At 39.3% G+C, this 21,266-nt stretch overlaps 1 protein-coding gene across 2 annotated transcripts in view; it reads right to left on the bottom strand.

Moving 5' to 3' along the window:
* NOL10 (nucleolar protein 10) overlaps positions 1–10,895 on the bottom strand; it is a 108,459-nt gene extending 97,564 nt beyond the window's left edge. Inside the window, exons 1-3 of one of the 2 annotated variants that reach the window (XM_036751965.1) lie at positions 10,734–10,895; positions 7,547–7,592; positions 2,202–2,300 (exon numbers count right to left, since the gene is read on the bottom strand). In XM_036751965.1, the coding sequence (XP_036607860.1) occupies positions 2,202–2,300; positions 7,547–7,592; positions 10,734–10,799 (211 nt within the window). In that variant the 5' untranslated portion in view covers positions 10,800–10,895. Of the gene's footprint in view, positions 1–2,201; positions 2,301–3,814; positions 3,895–7,546; positions 7,593–10,733 lie in introns of those variants that run through there. The other variant, XM_036751966.1, reaches the window with a different exon arrangement.
* Between the last annotated feature and the right edge of the window lie 10,371 nt (positions 10,896–21,266).

The raw sequence follows: 21,266 nt of genomic DNA, 5'->3' as shown, positions 1-21,266 counted from the left end.
CATTAGCTTCCATTAGGTTATAAATGTTAATAATCATGGTAATAAGAGTAAAGAAATACCAGGATATCATTATTACTTGTGTTTGCAGAAAATGTTAAAGTTTGGGTCAAAAGGGTACTAATGAAGATAGCTGTGGTGAGAGCAATATCCTAAAGGTCTGCCCTGCTCAGGCTAAGCTAGTTGTAACTTAAAAGGTTTTGAAACCATCCTTGGGATTTAGTTAGACCAGGGGACGAAAGGCTCCTGTCACTGGTGTACCTCTGTTGCCCTTAAAATAAAAGGTAAATCACAAATGGTTTCCTGGATCCTCTCTCAGACTTCTGACTGGCATCCCAAGAGTACGATCAATACTGGCAGAGGGAAGCTAACCTTAACTCAATCAATGCTGCCTTTTCATTGAATATCCTAGCCCTGCTCTGAATGGTTTTCCCCTGCTACAACTATGTAAACCCCCCCTTTTGTTACCTGTAAGATGTCCTCTGGATATCTCATTTTTGTTCCACTATTAAATCTGAGATACCAGACCAGGCTAAGTCAGGGCTGTCATACTGTAAAAAAAGTACTAGACTTGCAGCCAAGAGGCCCAAGTTCTCATGCTGGCTCAACTACTGAATGATGTCAGGTAAATCACTTAACCTCTCTGCATCTACCAGATGATTTTTATAATGTTGTGTTAAATACTTGGGTCAATCAACTGGAGCTACTCTTTAGGGCTGTGCATGCAGATCTTCTACCAGGAGAAAGGAAGAGCCTCAGAGCGCAGATCGCTCTTTTGGGACCCTGCTGCTTCACTAAACAAATACAAAATGGGACCAGAGAGAAGATCTCTACTCAAGCTGTTGCTTCTATCAAAATTCCACAAATGTCAAATTAATTTAACATACATTCAATCCATTCTTCAATTTGTTCCCACTCAGTGCATCATGACCCTCCAGTCACTAAAGATGGCATGTTTAGCATATTGCTATTTCTTAGATTTTTACATGACTTGAAAATTTTTTATTAGGAAAGTAAAGAGCAGAAAAAGGAAGCTATAATATAACAACGCTAACAATCAGAGAGAAAAGAGCATCAATGTTGTGATTGTTGTACTTCAAATACTTTAATAATTCAAATGATCTCAACCCTTCCTTTTCCTTAGCAAATGACCTCATGAGATGCTGTGACCAAAAACAAACAAACAAAAAAATTAGTGGCCAACCACTTGATTACCAAGCTCTCCTAAGCTTAGCTTGGCCAGAGTTAGAAAGCAGACTGTCCTTAGCCACATACTGAGCTTTTTTAGTTTTAAAGAACAGGGAAAAACTTGCAATCAGCCTTCAAGAACAAGAGTTTTATCTATAAAAAGGCATCGGAGTAGGAAATTTGGTGAAAGGAATATGTGAGGGGCAGCCAGGTGGCGCAGCGGAATAGAACACTGGCCCTGGAGTCAGGAGGACCTGAGTTCAAATCTGACCTCAGACACTTGACACAGTTACTAGCTGTGTGACCTTGGGCAAGTCACTTAACCCCAGTTGCCCTGCCTTCTTCCCCTCTCCAAAAAAAAAAAAAAAAGGAATATGCGAGAGAGAGAGAGAGAGAGAGAGAGAGAGAGCGAGCGCGTGTGTGTGTCTATGAAATATATTAAATACAACTGGAGCAAAGAACGTGAATGGACAGTCTCAGGACTAGTGAATGCCTGCATTCAATACAAACACATGATGTATAACATCCCAAGTTCACTAGCATGTCACTACTGGGGCGGGGCGGGGACAGACACAAAAAACCCCTAAGGACGCTATGTTTATTGTACTGAATTATTATATAATAAGAGGCAGTCCTAATATGAAATAGCAATGAGATGATAAATGTAAAACACCTTATAAAAGATTCTGTCTTAAAAGTCAGAAGAGACCTCAAATGTCTTCTAATCTAACCACAATCTGAAACGTAATATTCCTATAATGTCCTGAACAAGTGATCACACAGCCCCTAATTAAAGATATTCAGTGCCAGAGAACTCATCATCTCTAGAGGTTACCCATCTTATTTTTGGACAACTATAATTACTGGTAACATTTTTCCTTATAATTTGCTGAAATGTGCTTAAAATTGAAAGCTGCAGTAGTAACTGTCAAAATGACTGTGCTATCACTACAATATACCTAAAAGTGAGTATTTTCATTACATTTTTTATAAATGGACAAAATATTAAAACTTACCAGTTGCTAAAATATACTGTCCATCTTTTGACACTTTAATAGTGGTGCTAACCGTGGGCATTTCAAAATCCTGGATAAGTTCGATTCTCCTCCGAATATCTACAGAGAAATAGAACAAGGAAAAAAATGCAATGAACACATGTATGAAATTCACCAGGTACCTACCTGTTTTATAGAAAAAAAGAGGCCCTTAGCAAAATGATTACAGCAACTTATCACGAGAACAATACACAGGTAGGATTTATTCCAGGAATGCAAGGAAACTATCAGCATAATTGATCATATCAACAACAAAACTAGCAGAAACCATATGATCATCTCAATAGATGCAGAAAAAGCTTTTGACAAAATACAACACCCATTCTTATTAAAAATACTAGAAAGCATAGGAATAATGGTGTCTTCCTTAAAATGATAAGCAGCATCTACCTAAAACCATCAGCAAGCAATGTATGTAACGGGGACAAGCAAGAAGCATTTCCAGTAAGATTGGGGGGTGAAACAAGGATGTCCATCATCACCCCTATTATTCAATTTGGTACTTGAAATGTTAGCTTTGGCAATAAGAGAAGACAAAGAAATTGAAGGAACAGGCAAAGAAGAAACTACGTTATCATTCTTTGCAGATAATATGATGATTTACTTAAGAGAATCCTAGAGAATCAAATTAAAAACTATCTGAAATAATAAATAACTTTAGCAAAGCTGCAGGCTATAAACTAAACCCACATAAATCCTCACCATTCCTATACAATACTAACAAAGCCCAACAGCAAGAAATAGAAAGAGAAATTCCATTTAAAGTTACTTCAAGGGGCAGCTAGGTGGCTCAGTGAATAGAGTTATACTGGTAGCACTGACATGCCCAAAGGGTGGTATTGACTATTTTCCTACATGAGTTGACTATTGAAATAAATATTTTTCTATTTAGTTCTTTATACCTAAAATAAAAAAGACCCAAGGGTTGCGTAAAACAAGATTTTGGCAGAATTCTAATAAGTGGTAGGTTAAATTTATTGTACTTTTCTCTTTCTCCTCATTCTTTAATACTATGGATGCTTTCTTTGTAGAGATTTTTTAGACTTAATGTTTGTCACCTTTGAGATGGGAAACTAAAAAGTGCAGGTATACAAAGTACAGGGTTTAAAAAAGAAACCCACCAGTCATTCTTATTTAATGGAGGAGGCAATTTGGGGTTTCTTACTGATGGCCTAGAATCATATGGCAATTGGTGCCTTTTGATGTGAGCACTTTGTACGTGAAAACTGGGCCTCTTTTTTTAATTTAAATTTATTTATTTTTAGTTTACAACATTCAGTTCCACAAGTTTTTGACTTCCAAATTTTCTCACCTTCCCCACCCAAGACAGTATGTAATCTGATATAGGTTCTACATACACCTTCACATTAAACATATTTTCACAACAGTCAAGTTGTAAAGAAGAGTTATAACCAATAGAATGAACCACGAGGAATAAAAAAACAAACAAAAAGACAGAGCAAATAGTTTGCGTCAGTCTGCACTGAGACTCCGTAATTAGCAGAGGATAAAATCTTTAGGGAAGGAAGAAACGTAGACCCATCTGAGACACTAAGGCACTGACTGATACCTACATTTATCTGTATCAGTTTTTCTCCCCAATTGGTGTTACTATTGGTGTGTGTGTTCAGCATGTTATAGTGGGACAAAATCAGAAAGACGTGTCACAACGAAGGTCAGTTAGTCAACATGTCCTTATTAGGTGTCAGGCACTACACTAAGCACTGGAAATACAAAGAAAGGCTAAAATAAGTAACTACTCTCAAGGAGCTCACTGTCTAATGAGGGAGACAACATGCAAACAAGAACAGTCAAATAAGATCTGTATACGGTCATTTGGAGGTCATTTCACAGGGAGGACACTAACATTAAGGAAACGCAGGAAAGTCTTCTTGTAGAAGATAGAACTTCAGCTGAGAATTAAGGGAAGCCAGGAAGCAGAGTAAGTACTCTACCCATGGGGGGCAGCCAATGAAAATACAGGGAGTCAGAGATGGAGTATAAAGGGCTTTTAAGAGTTAAAGTGGATTCTATATTTGCTCTTGGAGGTAAAAAAGAGCCACTGAAGTTAGGTACCATCACTTACGTAGCAAAGTGGAAAATGAACTGGAGTGGGGACTCAAGGCAGGGAGCCCAACCAGAAGTCAATTCCAAGAGTCCAGGCAGGTATAAGTTGATGAGGCCCTGCACTAGGCAGGTGGCAGTAACAGAGGAGAGAAAGAGACACATACAAGAGACGTCATTAAGGTAGAAACAACAGAACTTGGTAACAGATTGGAAACAGAAGAGTAAGTGTGAGGATTCAAGGTTGACACCAAAATTGAGAGCTTAGGTGACTGGCAGGATGGTGGTGCTCTCAACAGTAATAGGAAGTTTGGAAGAGGGGAGGGTTTGGATGGAAAGAGTTCAGTTTTTGACATGCTGAGTTTTAGACATCCAGGCCAAAATGTCTAAAGCATTTGGTGATGTCCAGACCAGGAGACAGACTGGGACTGGATAAAGAGATAAGAGAATCAGCAGCAGAGAGAAAATAATAGAATCGATATAAGCTGATGAGATCACCAAGAGAAAAAAGGATAGAAGGAAAAGGGGAAAGAAAGAATGGTCAGTCAGGTAGAAAGAGAACCGTTAGAAAAAGAAGAAAGAAAACTCTAACAAAAAAGAAGAAAAGTGAAACCTGGAGTAAAGACTGTATCTGGGAATAAAAGGTCAACAGTATCAAATGTTTCAGAGAGGTCAAAAAGGATGAAGACTGAGAAAAGGCCATTAGATTTGGCAAATAAGTGATCAAACTGATCAGTTTGAGCAGGTACAATTGAGTGACAAAATCAGAAGCCAGACTACAAGAGAATTAAGAAAAAAAGTTGATTAGAAAGGAAATGGAGGCACACCCTGATTGTAGATGGCTGTTAGGCCATCAAAGGGAAGAGAGATTTAAGACAATAGCTAGCAGGAATGCATGTATCAAGTAAGTTTTTTTTTTCCTTTTAAGACTGGAGGAGGGGCAATAGGGAAAGCAACCAGAAGATAGGGAAAGGAGGAATTTTAACCTTTACCAGGAGAAAACTGCCCACACCATTATTATCACAACAGCGACGACAACAAATTAAAAATCCGAAAAAAATAGAAAATAAAACTGATCAGAGGGGCCCAAAAAAGTAAACAAGATATCTGACATTCTTTTGTTAAGGTTAATACATTTTAAAATAAATCAGTTTTGAATTTATGGTTTTATCTATAACCGCTATTTTTAAATTTTTTTTGTTGATAGTTACTAAGTTAAAAAGAGAACATGATGTAGTAAAGAGAGAACTAACCTCAAAGCCACTAAGACCTGCATTCAAATTATGCTTTTGACATACACTGCCTATGTGATCCTTGGCTAGTCATATAACTTCTCAGAACTCTATGGAACTCCCTAAGACTATAAGTTGTTGGTAGTAGTTTCTGCATTTGGGAGTTCTCTATACCAATGAAATTATAGGCTGAATCCCTACCCGTAATAAGGAATAATAAAAATTTGTCAAAATGAAGTATTGTTATTACAGTATCAAACATGGGATTCAAACTACTTCAAGCGATCAGAACCAAGAGAACACTGTACACAGTAACAGCAACACTGTGCAATGACCAACTTTGATAAGACTTAGTTCTTCTCAACAATGAATGATCAAAGACAATTCCAAAAACTCATGATGTAAAATGCTATCCACATCCAGAGAAAGAACTATGGAATCTGAATGCAGATTGAAGCATACTATTTTCTCTTTTTTTGTTTGTTTTTCCTTCCTCATGGTTTCTCCCTTTTGTTCTGATTTTTCTTTCACAACATGACTAACGTGGAAATATTTTTAATATTATTATACATGTACAGCCTATATCAGATTGCATGCCTTCTTGGGGAGGGAGGAAAATCTAGAACTCAAAATTTTATAAATGTTGAAAACTAAAAATAGATTAATCTAAAAAAAGTTAAGAACTATCGATTCTTTGAAATTTAAGATGTAGAAAATGGTATCCACTAGCAGTTTAAATGAAAATTTATTGTGTGGTGTTAATGCTAGGCAAACTAATTTCCTAAATATATTTATTTGTAAATTGTGATTATCTTTGAAAAATGTACTCCACTAATGTAAAAAAAAGTTTAAATCTCACCCTCTCCAAAAAGGGGCCAAAAAAGTAAAAGAATCAATCTAAAGGAAATCTCTGACATGTGGCAAAGAATAATAATTCAAAAAATCTAAGGAAAATTATTCACCATATCTCATAGGAGTTGACACACCTTTGACATTTTCATCTTTTTTTACACACACCTAGACAAAATCAAATAGGTTTCTAGAAGGATTTGTGATTCAGACCTATTGATTTATACATCAAATATGGGTTATTTAAAAGAAATATTTCTTCTTGCTTCTGTATCTTAAGAGTGGCAAATAGGCTCAGATTCAATCTAGCTCAGTAGGTTGAATCTGGCCCACTTGTGAAAACAAGCATCACAAAGGGTGGGATTTCTTAAGACAGCCCATTATGGCAAACCCTTAATAAACTTTGTCTTTTTCCTTGGCTGAGAAGGCTTGGGTCGAATTCATTTGGCAGGACCCGGCGTGTCGGTATTTTGGGGTCTCGAGCACCCCTCAACCCCAAACATCATCATTTTGGTTCCCTGAGACCGGGAATACTGCTAATCTCAAGTTCTTCTCCAGCCAACACTCCAGCCAGGCTGCATGTTGATCCATCTCCACAGGACTTTATCTGCTAGAGAAACCGCTTTACCCTAGAGCTCACTGCACTCCTGGACTGCTTCTCATGTTGGAAATACCCTCTGCCTCTGAGGTCTCTCTCATTGGCTGTTCCTCCTAGAAGCTGTATTTTGAGAAGGATGCTCAGGCCAACCACGTCTTCATTCCTCTCCAGACTGCACTGCTGACTCATCTCCACAGAACCATGCCCTCGTCAGGACTGGATCTGATCCGTTTCCTTGGTCTTCAGAGAATAGCTGTGGGAGAAAGCTGGGCTACCCTGTTTCCTCCTACCATTTTGGCTGGTCACTCCCCAATTCAGCATTTGTGATTTCCACTGCTTCATGTGGTCTCGTATGTGCCCAGAACTGAACAACCAGAGTGGTAGCTCAGTATACATAGCTCACTTGATTCTGAAACCACTACACAATGTACTTAAGAAACCTCATTTTTCTTCCTAAATAAAATGCTGTATCACAGCAAAAAAAAAAAAAAAAAAAAAAGAGTGGAACATAAAATTTAAATAGAGAATTATACTAGCTTGGAGAAAAAAAAAATTGAACTCACCAACATCTTTCTTCTGCAGCGCTCTCTTCTTTCTGTCTGAAAGCCACTGAAAGAAAATTGGTTTTCTCATAACTATTATGTTATACAGAAGTGAGAGAGGTAATTTAACTAAACAGTACATTTTAAACTTTACATAACACAGAACCTCACTTCTGGAAGACATTTTTAAAAATTATAACCAAAGTGATTAAGTTCCACTATAATCTTCATAGGGCAGTGTCAATGATCAAAACATAAGTTCTGATAGGTCCTACCAAGCCGGAAAGGTTTTCAGTACAGTGCCAATCCAAGTAAATTCCAAAGAAATACATCATCAGAAAGTTGGCCACAAGGTGATGAGTTTTTAGCCCAAAACAATTTATGAAATCATCTAAGATGTAGAACTATTATTATCAGCTTTAGTGGAAGGAGTACCTATAATGACTTGTGATGTACTGAAAAAATATAACTATTAGGATCATAGACTTAAATCTGGAAGGAACCTCAAAGTACTATCCTCTCTCATTTTACAGTTAAAGAAACTGAGCCCCAAGGAGGTTACAGGATTTGCTTAAGGTCACACAAGCTAGTAAGCAGTAGAGGCAGGATTTGAACAAAGGTCTTCAGACTCTTTCCATGATACCATGTTACCTTTATTATGAGACAAAATAAAGAAAATAATACAGAATTTTAGTAAATTCATAAATAAACAGGACAATAAAATCAATCTGTTACTGTAACGGCAACCACAATGGCATACCCGGGATGGCTGCTAGTGCAGGGTCTTTTATCTGCTTTATTAGGAAAGAGCTGTTTCAGAGGTCAACAATCTTCCTTAAACAGAAAAAATACAGAGAAGAGAAAGACCAACCGACAGGGCTCTACTACCTGAACCAAAGCTTTATATCCACCACTGAATCAAGAGAGCCTTTACCTCTGAACATATGGCCACTCAGAGTCTCAACCAGGGAATCACAACATCTTTCTCATAAGCGAGTCCCCAAAGCAAAAGCTCACCACTTAGAATGTATATTCTTTCAGCTAATAGGCTCAGTGCCTAATTAAAAATTAACAAAAGGTATATAAGCCTTCCTACAAGCAAGCAAGCTTCCCTCAATGGGCTCCGCATGAGGCCTATTGATGGGCAGAAAAGATCTTATTCCCCATTGACCTTACAGTTACCCAAAAAAAGTCTTATACCAATTTGGAACACACACAGTAGTTCTATTCTATGTGACATGAACCAATAAGGGAGCAGAGTGGTCAATTTTAGAATACTCTGGATAAGTTCAAGAGAGAAACAAAATAATACTGAGTTCCCTTTTAATAACAACAGTTTATGGACCCTGTTCTTAGTACTCTGCTTAACAACTTCAATTCTAAATAGCTCTCTAGTAACTTTCAATAAAGTATATATGTTTGTTCCTATTCCCAATAACTGAACAGTACTACTCACTACTTTTTAAAGTTTGGGCTTTAATCTGGAACTTTCTTGTTACCACACTGTCAATTTTCCAATGTAAAAATCATGTTAATCTTCTTCATTCAGTTTCTTTGATTTACCTCAGGCAGCAAAACTTCCAAATGCAAAGCAGATAAAAGCTAAGGTTTCTATACTACATTTCTCAATTCTCAAAATATCCTCCTGAATTAACAAACTATAAGCTTCTCCAATGGCAACTCATCCAGGAGTTTCTATACAAAATGACTACTCTTGAAGTGGGTGTGTGTGTAAGGGTAGGTTCAGTCCAACAGAATGACAGACCTGAATATCAGTATATCAGTCTACGACAAGAAGTCAAAAAGGTTCACTGATGATACAGATTTGAAAGCTGTCACTAAATTGTAATAGCTAGGCACTGGACTGGCCAATGATAGTTAATAGGGACGAGAAAGAGAGTAGAACTATTTCAAAAAACTATAAATGGCTTATTACTGCTATAAAAATAAAGATGCTACACTACAAAGTAACAATGTTTAAATGACAGACACAAATTAGGGGAGTTTACCCAAGAGAGAACAAGCATCCTCTGGAATAAGTGAATATACTGAAGTCACTTATTTAAAAAAACACCTAAATAACTAGAATTTTTCAGGCATGGGACTTGTAATAGAACTCATAGCATCACTTATATTGTGTCAGATACAGAGAACAACAAGACTCCCAATTAACTAACACGTGAGCAGGAGTGACAACACAAGCAGAAGAAATACACCAAAACACTATCAAATTCAATTTAAAATGATGTATCAGTGACTAAAAAACTGAATTGGACAATGTAAATCTGTGCTGGAACGATCTCTTCAGCCTTTAAAAAAAGAGGCAGAATAGTAAATAGGTAACTCATACAGGTTACGATAGACGATTACCTAGAATCGTGTGTTTTCCTAAGTGAAAACGATCTAAAAGGCAATCTAGTCCTCTTTCGAATAGATGATTTATATGGCCTATTTCACCTTTAAATTCACTCATCAATGAATAAATGAATATTATTGAGGTCAGCAAAAAAAAAAAGGAAACATTCTCAGATCTTTTTTTTAAAGAACTATTACTGCTCACAGTGAAAAGAGCTTCAATTCATACTTATCCTTTCTAATAAACCTTCAAAAACCAGAAATGACCTCAAAAGTCGATTCAAAATCAAACAGTCCAAGAGTTAGAAAGAATCTCGGAAGCCATCTAGTCAAATTCATACCTAAGCAGGAATCCCCTCTAAAACATCGCCACAGGTGGGTTATTCCGCCGGTTTGAACACCTCCAGTGGAAGGATACCCACTACCTCTCCTGACAGCCCATTCCACCTGTGGAAAACTCTAAATATTGTAGATTTATCTCTATCTTCCCTTCTCCACAGGATAAATATCCTACTCCCACTTTAGCACTAGCTGTGCAACCTTAGACCAGTCACTTAACTTCTCTCAGCTTCAGTTTTTCATCTCTAAAATGTGGGCGTCAACCAGATGATTTCTAAGGTCTCTCCCAGCACGCTGATCCTGGCAGGAAGTACATACGAGCTTCCTGGTCTATGTATGAAAGGACCTATTCTTCTGTCCGATGATGCCCCAAAGATGCTGGGTCTACGGAGCCCACAGGAGCCTGACTGTCCCCGGGAAGATAAGCAGGAGATGCTGGGAAAGGTGGCGTGAGGAAGGGGGCTGGGGTACCCAGGGAGTGTCAGGGAACGCGGAAGGAAGGCACGAAACTCACCTCAGGGAGGGATTTGCCGCAGCTCAGGCTGTAAATCTTCACTTCATTGAGGCTAGAGACCTGCATGGTCGTTCTTTTTCGCCCGCGCCTACAGCATGCAAGTCTGAAACTTCACAGCATAGCCCACGAGCTGCGACGGCGGGCGTGCTCCTATGACGCACTTCCGGCCTAGGACAGCCGGCGAGCGGAAGCGGAAAGCTGTTGCTGTAGGAGTAAAGAAGGCGGAGAAAACTAAAAGAAACACCTACTCCCCCACCCCGCCCCTCGCGTTTCCTGGGACGCGCGTGCGTAGTCATTTTGCTACAGGCTAGGAAAGCTAACATGCCTCAGTTACCTGTAGTTTGAGGCTCCGTTGATCTGAACTTCCTGCTCTCCTTTTTTCCGCAGTAGTAGGTTCTAAGGCGGCCAGACCCTGCAAAGACGGAGTAGTCCATCCTAGGTTAGGGATGTTTGACCCCTTTAAAGAAAAAAAAAAGGAAGCGGAGAGAGGCAGTCACTTTTCTGTAAAAAAGAGCAGCGCTTGGACTGCACAGACAGTGCCTGGCCCATAGTAGGCACTATATAAATCTTAGCTCTTGTAGTTGTTGTCTCCAAAAGCGCCCATGTTCCATGTGCTGACCCCTCTTTTACTGCTGACATAGATCTGTGTTCTAAGGTCCTCCCCAGGTCTGACATCCTGTGTCCTTAAACAAGCAAACGTTTGATAAGCACTCGGGATACAAGAAAACAGTCCCTCTCCTTTCCCTCCAGAAGTTCACATTCTTCTTCCCCCAGAATACTTCTTTTAAAAAAAATTATTAAATTTCTTATGTTTTTTCTCTACCACCTTCCCCCAACTCCCTATTGAAAAAAGAAAGCGAAGAATAACCCTTGTAACATATGCATAGTCAAACAGCAAATTCCCATGTTGGGTTATTTCCTAATGTGTTTCATTCTGCATCTTGAGACCTCAGCTCTATGTCAGGGCAGGTAGCATGATTAGTCATGGGTGTTCTGGAATTGTCATTGCATTGATCAGAGTTCGAAAGTCTTTCAAAAGCGTTCTGGTTCTACTCACTAAACTCTACATCAAGAAGCTTGTATTCTAATGGGAAAGACAAATGTGTACACCGTCCTATAATATATATACTGCATATAGTATGTATACTTTGTGTACATGTATACACACACATATATACACACATCCATTTGGTCACAGTTCTGTCTTCTGGCACCAAGTAGAACAAGTCTAAATCTTGATTGCCTTTCTCTGAGTACCCCATCTTGTCAACGGGCCTCCTAAAATGAAGTGACTGGAACTAAACCCAGTACGCTAGGTATGTGGTATGACTAAGGCAGAGAGTAGTAGAACTAACACCTTCCTTGCTTTAGATGCTAAACTTTTATTAGTGCAGGCTAAGATCACATCAAGGGGCTAACTGATGCACTGAATAGAGTGCTGGGCCTGGAGTCAGAAAGATTCTTTGCCACCTAGTACAGGACTTGACATTTTTCCCTATGAATTCAATTAAATTCACCAAACATTTACTAAACACTTACCAGGTCCAAGGAAAGGTGTAAAATTGGGGGAATATGAAGACAGCCCTTGCCTTCAAGTGGTTTATATTCTACTGCGAGGGACCATCTCCAGTCCTGATGTATATCTTGCCACTGGACCCAGATGTTTCCATGAGGCTAGTGACTTTGCACAGCCCTCCCACACTTAAATCCAATTCACTTGCAAGTCATGGTATCACCTTCCTGATGTCATGGTCCTCTTCAAGAATGAAGGACAAACAGCTTTCTACAAGAGACGTGTACATATAATAAGTAGATACATGTTAATTTGAGAAGGAGAGCAAACTAACAATTGAAGTGATTAAAGAAGGCTCCATTAGGCATAAGGGTCCTAGGACAGTAAGTAGAATGCTACATTCGGAATTTTAAAAACCTGAATTTGAATTTTGCCTCCAATACTTAATAACTGTGTTTGGCCATTTCCATTTTCTTTTCCCAGGTTTTTGCAACCACAAAAGTATAACAATGGATATTTTTGGTGTATATGAGATCTTTTTTGCTGTTTTTGACCTTGGACAAGTCATTTATGCTCCCTTGGCTTCAGTTTCCAAATATGTAAAGTAGAGATAATAAAAGCACTTGCTTCCCAGGGTTGCTGGAAGGATCGAATGAAAAAAAAAAATAGGTAAAGAGCTATGCATACCTGAAAGGCTATGTAAGTGCTAACTATTAGGGGAGATGACATCTAAGCTGAGCTTTGAAGGAACATAAGGATTCTGAAAGCAGAAATAAGGAAGGGGTGAATTCCAGGTATGTGAATATATGAGAGGTGGGAGATAGAATGATAAATCTCAGGAATAGCTTATATCTGTCTAGTCTCCTCTGGTTGAAACAAGAGCCTCCTAAAAAGGGGACTCACATCCATCAGAGATGGCAAGCTTCAGGGTACCAAAGGGCATTAGAGATACTAGACACAAAATGACTAGAGGGTCTGAGGAGGTTGGGGTTTGTTCCATAGGGAGCCGTATCTTCAGGGCATGCTTCATTCCTAAGGCATGAAGTGGTAAAATGAGTAGAGTGCTGGGCCTTAAATCACACAGACATGAGTTCAAATGTGGCCTCAGGTACTTTGTAGCTGTGTGACCCTGGGGAAGTCACTCTGTCTACCTCAGTTTCCTCAACTGGATCATGTGGATAATAATAGCATCTACTTCCCAGGGTTGTTGTGAAGATCAATCAAGATTATCTGTAAAATTAGAGTGCTGGATTTGATGACATCTACAATTCCGTCCAGCTCTAAATCTATGATTCTATATTAATATGCTGTTAGTGGACCTGTAAATTGGGCCAGCTGTTCTAGAAAACAATAGGGATTATATGAAAAAAAAGTCACTAAATCATTCACACCCTTTGACCTAGTTAGATCACTACTAGGAAGATACCTTATAAAGGTCAAAAACCAAAAAAAAAAAAAGTCCAGTGTACACCAAAAATATCCATTCTGTGGTAGCAAAAACCTGGGAAAAGAAAATGGAAATGGCCAAATGAATTATCTGTATGAATGTAATAGAATATTCTCAAACCATAAAAGATGAAGAAAATAAGATATTCGAAGAAACATGAGAAGACTTTCATGATTTAATACAAAGCAAAAGAAAGCATAACCGGGGTAATACTATACATGATAACTACAATGATGTAAAATAAAACAAAACTAAGAAATCAACTAAATTTAGCTTAATTACAATGACCAACATTGATCACTGGAGAACAGATAAAAAAAACACATACTTCCTCCTCTTAATAGAGAAGCAAGACACTATAAGTACTGAATATTGAACACTTTCATCTCTCTTGAATATTCTCTCTGGCTCCCAGCCAGGTCCAAATTTATATTTCTATCAGACTTTCTATCAGCCCTCTCAGATTCTGATTACTTGCTAGGCCTATGGAGACATTTCTTTCTACTGCTCAGACTTTCCCAAACAACTGTCAGAGGAGATTGCTGTGTTGGTTGATTTTGTTAACTTTGTAACTCTGTTACAAGGGTATGTTTAGAGGGGAGATGAATTTGGAAATTACTGTGACAGAACACTGCTCTCATTGTAGGCATCATCATCATCAGAGCTAACATATGCATCTATACACACACACACAAATTTGTGTGTAGCTAAAACTCTGCTAAGTACTTTGCAATAATTATCTCATTCAATCTTCACAAAAACTCTGGGAAGTAGGTGCTATTATCATCCCTATTTTCCAGATGAGAAAACTGAGGCAAACAGGTTAAATGACTTGCCGAGTCTCACAGCTAGTAAGTACCTGAGGTCAGGTTTGAACGTCTGAGGTCAGGTTTGAACTCGTGTCTTCCTGACTCCAGACCTGGTGCCTTATCCACTGTAACACCTTAGCTACCCCTGAAGCCCACTTGCTCAACAATTCTGGGCAATATTATCATTGTTCATGGACAGTTTATTACCTTAGGACTTCTTAGAATGAGACAGAAGGACTAATGTGTTCTTTTCCCCCTACCCAATCCCTTTTATAACAAAAGAGCCAAGGAATGTAACCTTAAGACAACTTCTTTTTAATCCTTATATCCCTGGCGCTTAGCACAATGCCTTGAACTAAGTAGATACTAACCAAATATTTGCTCATTTGCATTGAATTGATGGGCCGGGGGACTGGATTGAGGATGCAGCTCTTTGTTATTACAAGTCGTGCTCCACTTGATGGAGATCTGGTTTGTTCCTTAAAAAAGGATGGCTGGAATATCACTGTGCAAAGAGAAACATATATCATAAATAGAGAGAGGCATGAAAAGACTTGTGTGATCTTCTGCAAAATGAAGTAAACAGAACTAGGAAAACAATATATATTATGACTATGACACTGTACATGGTAAAAAATACAATAACAACAACAAAATAATCAAAATTAAATGCTGTGGACTATAATAACCAAGCCTGGCTGATCCCAAAGAAAACATATGAGAAGACACTTCCCCCTGTCTCCTTTACTGAAATGGGAAACCAGGGGTATGGGGTATTTCATATAATGTAAGACTTTTTTGATATATAGATTAGTTTTTTTGAAATTTTTTCCATTTCTTTATATTTTAACATAAAGGACAACTCTCTGGGAAGGAGTGGGAAAATTGAATATAGTAGGAAATATAAATAACATAATAATAAAAGATATCAACTATTTTTTAAAGGGATTGCAACTTAAAATGGAATTAATTCAAGTCAAATATGGCACAGCATTTGGAATGCATACGGAGCAATTTTATCTCCTGATGCAAGGTACAAGAGAAGAAGGTTAGAAAGATGCTAGCAATGAGAAAGATAATATGAATATGATTTTCTTACATGGGACCTGACAACCAAACCAAAAGCAGTAAAAAGCACATAGGGAAGGCCAACATAGAACTTCCCCTCTCTCTTTAGACTCACTTTCAGTCCAGTGGCAAGATTTTTATTTCTCTTACATATTCTTTCTCTCTGGCTCTAAGTCAGGTCCATAACTACATTTCCCTCCCCCTCAGATTCTGGCTACTTGCCAGGCTTATAAATGTATCTCCCTCTTATAACCTGGGGTTCAAGCCTATTTGTATAAGATTTGTCATTGTTGGAGAATGAACTTGACACATGAGGAGCAGCAGTCAGCAAGAACTTGGAGGAAGAGAAACCCTTGGTCTTCTGTTTTCTATCTTAAAAAGTGAACATTTGAGGTTCCAGGCCCTCTTCATGGAGAAGTTGCTGAAGGAAGAGAAAGACTCCAGGAAAAAGCCAGTATGTAGAGGAGCTAGAACCTCCAGATGTCTCATTTCCCAGTTTATTAAGCTAGAGACTTATATTAGGAAGGCAGAATTTATGATTTCAAAGAGAATCTCATGTGTGCCTAAAAGGTCCGGAACCGCAAGATATAAGAAATTCTCTAGGCAGAAGGCAGGAGAACTAAAGCATGTATTTACACTCCACAATAACAAGCCCACAAACCAGCGTCCCCATTTTGATATTTTCATCAAAAGCTTCCAGGCCCAATAAGTCCACCTTATAAGGGTAACCAAAAGGCCACAGAGAAGCGAGATGGTATAAGGCAAAATCGTATACATGCTTCCCCTCTACGGTAAGAAGATTACCCACTAGCCTCTAGTCAGCTCTGCTACCAGCAGCTCAACTTCGGCTGTAGGTGTCTCTGGCTCCAACCGGAAAAGGAAAGGAGGATCTTCAAGCTGTCCTCTCCCCTCTTATAGAGTTTTTGACATCATCAAGCGCCGCCTGAACGACCAGGGTCGATTGGTTCTTGACTTGGCCCCTCCCCCAGCGTAGACCACGTAAACACAGCTCCCCTCAGCCAGCGCCACGACTCATCACACAGGAAGCTCTGGTCCTGCCCCAGAAGAGCAAGCCCCAGCGTCCAGGGAAGCTCAACGAGGCGAGTTGAGTCATTCAAAGAAAACAAAGTCCATTCTGGCTACACTCCACCCCTCACAATGTTCTAGGATGCACAATCCAATCATAATTCAAATTAAATTATATATCCTAGAACATTGTGATCCAATTATGCAGGAAACTAAAACATATCATTCACAATAAAGCAAAACATATCATTCAGTGACATTCCCAAATATTGGTTTACGATTCAAATGTGATCCACCCCTAGATCCCAGCCAGATAATCTCTTCAATCAATCATCCCAAAATAATTATTAATAATTCAAATGTCCACCCCTAGATCTTCGTATCCATTACATAGGATCAATAATATCATAACAATAAAACAATATAGCAAGGATAACACAAAATAAGTACACAGAACACTATCATCATCCCCCCCTCAAACAATTGGGGCTCAAAATCTTGGGGTAAGGGGTGAAGGTCTCATTTTCCATAGCTTCTTCTTGCTGAAATTGGATGTAGAGGTGTCCCTGCCCCAAAGAGTCCAATTCCAGAGTTCAGTTCTTTAGCGAGCTGGCAGGAATTCCAAGAATGCTATGTGCTTAGGCAGTCACCGGAAACTGCAGGGTGCTTAAACCTGCAGGAGATAGAACTAGCGACAAGGTTAGCTAAAACAGAGAACAAAAAGAGTAGGCAAGTATGGGCTATTATCCTTTAAATAAAATCATCTCCAGTTTAGTTGAAATTTCAGTTATGCAGAGATCCAATATCAGAGCCAAACTCAGATGGGAAATGTTTCTTTTTAAACGGAACACAATGAGGAAACTAAGCCAAGAAGATCCCACCCTAGATGGAGACCAGGATTGTCCTCCCAGCCTTTCCCCAGATGTACAAGGGAAACCAGGAGGATCCCATCCTAGATAGACTAGGATTGTCCTCCCAGACTTTCCCCAGATGTACAAGCTTTCATCCGTTAATCACACAAAGTCACCTTCCCTCTGAGTGGCTTGTGTCAATTACCAGCATCAGCCATACCTGTGGGGTCCGTGAATCTAATATTATAGCCCTATTCACGGTAAAATATATGGTTCAGAGGTACGATTTGGTAATTATCTTCCCCTGAATAGACAACTGTTACAGTGTTGTTCTTCCCATGGGCTATGACTTCTGCAGCCTTTGGAATATCATCTGGCTTCCGTTTTACCCATACCTTAGCTCCCAACTTTATTCTATCAATGGAGCAAGCCCCTTTTGCCCCTCTAGTAGTTATTTTGGGAGGAGGGTCAGTTTTCACAAAGGGTATTTTTTCACAGGGGATAATAATCACTTGAACAATCCTATCATTCCTACCAAATTGTACAGGTTTTTCACCCAAATTCTGGAGTGTCACAACAATTTCTTTTTGATAATTCGAATCTATCACTCCAGCCAATACATGTACTCCTTGAGCTGCTAATCCTGGTTTAGGTAATATCCGTCCAAAATGATTCTTGGGGATTCTCATACATACTCCAGTAGGGGTTTTTCTTATCTCTTTCCTATTCAACCTAAAATTCTCTATACAATGTAAATCATATCCTGCCGAACCAGGTGTTCCTGGACATGGTAGGGGGGCATCTTCCCTCACAGTCCAAAATTCAATATTTTGGATCTCACATGTTTGCTGTTCTCTAATCTGCAAATTTGGGGTCATCATTCTGGCTAGAGGTGTACTCCCCCCTAAGGGCCTATTATTCAAATTATGTAAGGCAATAGACAAATTATCCTTCCAATGTCAATATGAATTATTAGAGCTTAATTTTCTCAGCTGTTCTTTCAACAATCCATTCATTCTTTCAATCAACCCAGATGCTTGTGGGTAATATGGAATATGATATATCCATTCTATATTGTTCAACACACAATATCTTTTCACTTCTTTGCCGTTGAAATGTGACCCATTGTCACTTTGAATCTGCATTGGGGTTCCATAGTATAAACTTACAATATCTAGGGTTTTACAGGTGTTTTTCTGAGTTGCGTCCTTATAAGGACAAGCCACTAGTACACCTGAATAGGTGTCAACACACGTACATACATATTTACAACCTTTATCCTGGGGTAGTGGGCCAATATAATCTATCTGCCAAATTTGGGCTGGAACTTTTCCCCTTGCTATTTCTCCAGTTACTATCCTAGGAAGAGTTCGTTCTTTTTCTAATTGACATATACAACACCCCTCTGTTATTTGTTTTAACAACGCATGAGAGATACTGATACCCCTATCCTGTGCTCATCGGTGGGTGGCCTGGACCCCTAAATGGCCGGCGGTCTGGTGGACCCATCTTGCTAAGGCTGAGTCATCAGTTGGAGTTGGAGTAGGGACAATACATTCAGTGGCAATCTTTGCTAGTCGATCCGCGTGTGCATTGTACTCACGCTCTGGTGTGGTCAGGGTCGCGTGAGCATCAACATGAAAAACTGACAAATCCGTAACCAAAGACATGTCCCATATATTTTCCCATAACTCTTTACCCCAAACTTGTTTGCCATGAATCTCCCAATTCTGATTCCTCCATATAGGCATCCAAGTAGCTAATTCATTAGCTACCGCCCATGAATCAGTAAATATATGACACTGTCCTCCCTTCTCCATTCTGATGGCCTGATGTACTGCCATCAGTTCAGCATATTGGCTACTTCCCCCTATCCCAGAACTTTCCAGAGTTCGCCTAGTACAGGGGTTATAGGCTACTGCTTTCCAATGTCTCTTCTGTCCTAAATATTTTGCTGTCCCGTCAGTAAACCAAGCGTGTTTCTTCTGTTCTACACTTAGTCCATCATACCCATTATTCCATTTCACTAAGGATGGCACCATCTGTTGCTTAGATTCAATGGGTTTTTCATTTCTCTCAGTATCAATGTTCGCCACCGATTCATGTAAAGCAGAAACTCCACTTTTGCCTGCTCTGGACCTATTCTGAATATACCACTTCCATTTGATTATGCTCGCCTCTTGTGCATGTCCAATTCTGTGAGAAGCTGGGGTACTCATTACCCAAGTCATAATTGGAATTCCAGGCCTTAATATCACTTCATGACCCAGGGTTAGTTGCTCAGTTTCTACTAAAGCCCAATATGCAGCTAACAGCTGCTTCTCAAAAGGTATATACTGCACTCCAGACGAGGGCAGTTTCCTTGACCAAAAGCCTAAAGGTACACTTCGGCTCTGTTGTTTTTGCCACAGACTCCAATTTGCATAGTCATCTTGTACAGTCACTTGTAACTCCACTGGCCCATTTTGCATAGGCCATAAGTCCAGAGCTAATTGTATAGCAGCCTTTTCTTCCTCAAAAGCTCTACTTTGTTCAAGGCCCCAATCGAATTCATATTTCTTTCTGGTGACTTTATACAAGGGTTTTAAAATCTGTCCCAAATGTGGGATGTGGTGTCTCCAATAACCAAATAGCCCTATGAACTTTTGGGCCTCTTTCTTATTAGTAGGGGTGGGAAAATCCTGAATTTTTTGTCGAGCTTGTGGGAGAATTTCTCGCAGTCCTCTATTCCACTGTATCCCCAAGAATTTTACAGTTTGAGCTGGCCCCTGAACCTTTGCAGGGTTGATTTCCCATCCTTTGCTTTTCATATGGTCAATTAATAATGCTAAACTCTCCTCCACTTCTTTTATATTCTTTCCCTGTATCATGATGTCATCTATGTAATGTGTAAGCTGTACACCAGGTAGCTTTAATTCATCCAAATGCTCAGCTACAATCCTGTGGCAAATAGTTGGGCTATGAATATATCCTTGTGGCAGGCGTGTAAATGTATGCTGTCGGCCTTGCCAAGTAAAAGCAAACTGGTTCCATTGCTTGGGGTCTATTGGGATCATAAAGAAGGCATTGGCCAAATCAATAACTGCATACCAAGTCCCTTCATGTTTTTGTATTCTCTCTATTAAAGTAACCGTGTCTGGAACAGCAGCATACAAGGGAGGAGTCACTTTGTTCAGCTGTCTATAATCTACTGTCATCCTCCATGTCCCATCTGACTTTCGGACTGGCCAGACAGGATTGTTCCATTGAGTAGTTGTAGGGACTAACACTCCTGCCTCAACACATTCTCTTATAGTGTTGGCAATTTCATCTTGCCCACCTGGCACACGATATTGCCTCAAAGTAATTACTTCAGAAGGTTTGGGCAAAGTGATTGGATCCATCTTGATTTTCCCCACTAAGACTGCATTAATGCTTATTTTCCTCACAGCAAATTGGTATTTCCCTTCAGGTAAATTTAAAGTCATACCCTTCAAAATGTCTATTCCAATGATGTATTCAGGAATAGGCACAATAACCACACTATATTCTTTCTTGGGCAACTGTCCAATTTTCATCATCAATTTAACTTGTCTGGCTGATATTTCAGTCCCTCCTAGTCCTGTGATGGTAATAGGAGTTCCATGGCTGAATTTGTCTGGATTCCCATAGGTAAGGGTGGCCTCGGCCCCAGTGTCTATTAATGCCCTAGTTACTGTACTTGACCCATTTTTCCAATATATGGTCAAGTTAATGTGAGGTCTGCAATCCAGCTTACGTATTTCCTTAATTTGGGCTGGGGCCTGGCCTGTTTCCTAGTATTCCCTAGCATGTGATTCA

This window comes from Trichosurus vulpecula, chromosome 3, assembly GCF_011100635.1.
Source record: "Trichosurus vulpecula isolate mTriVul1 chromosome 3, mTriVul1.pri, whole genome shotgun sequence".
Taxonomy (NCBI): Eukaryota; Metazoa; Chordata; class Mammalia; order Diprotodontia; family Phalangeridae; genus Trichosurus; species Trichosurus vulpecula.
The sequence above is the reverse complement of the archived record's forward strand: the minus strand, read 5'-3'. Positions and strand labels throughout refer to the sequence as shown.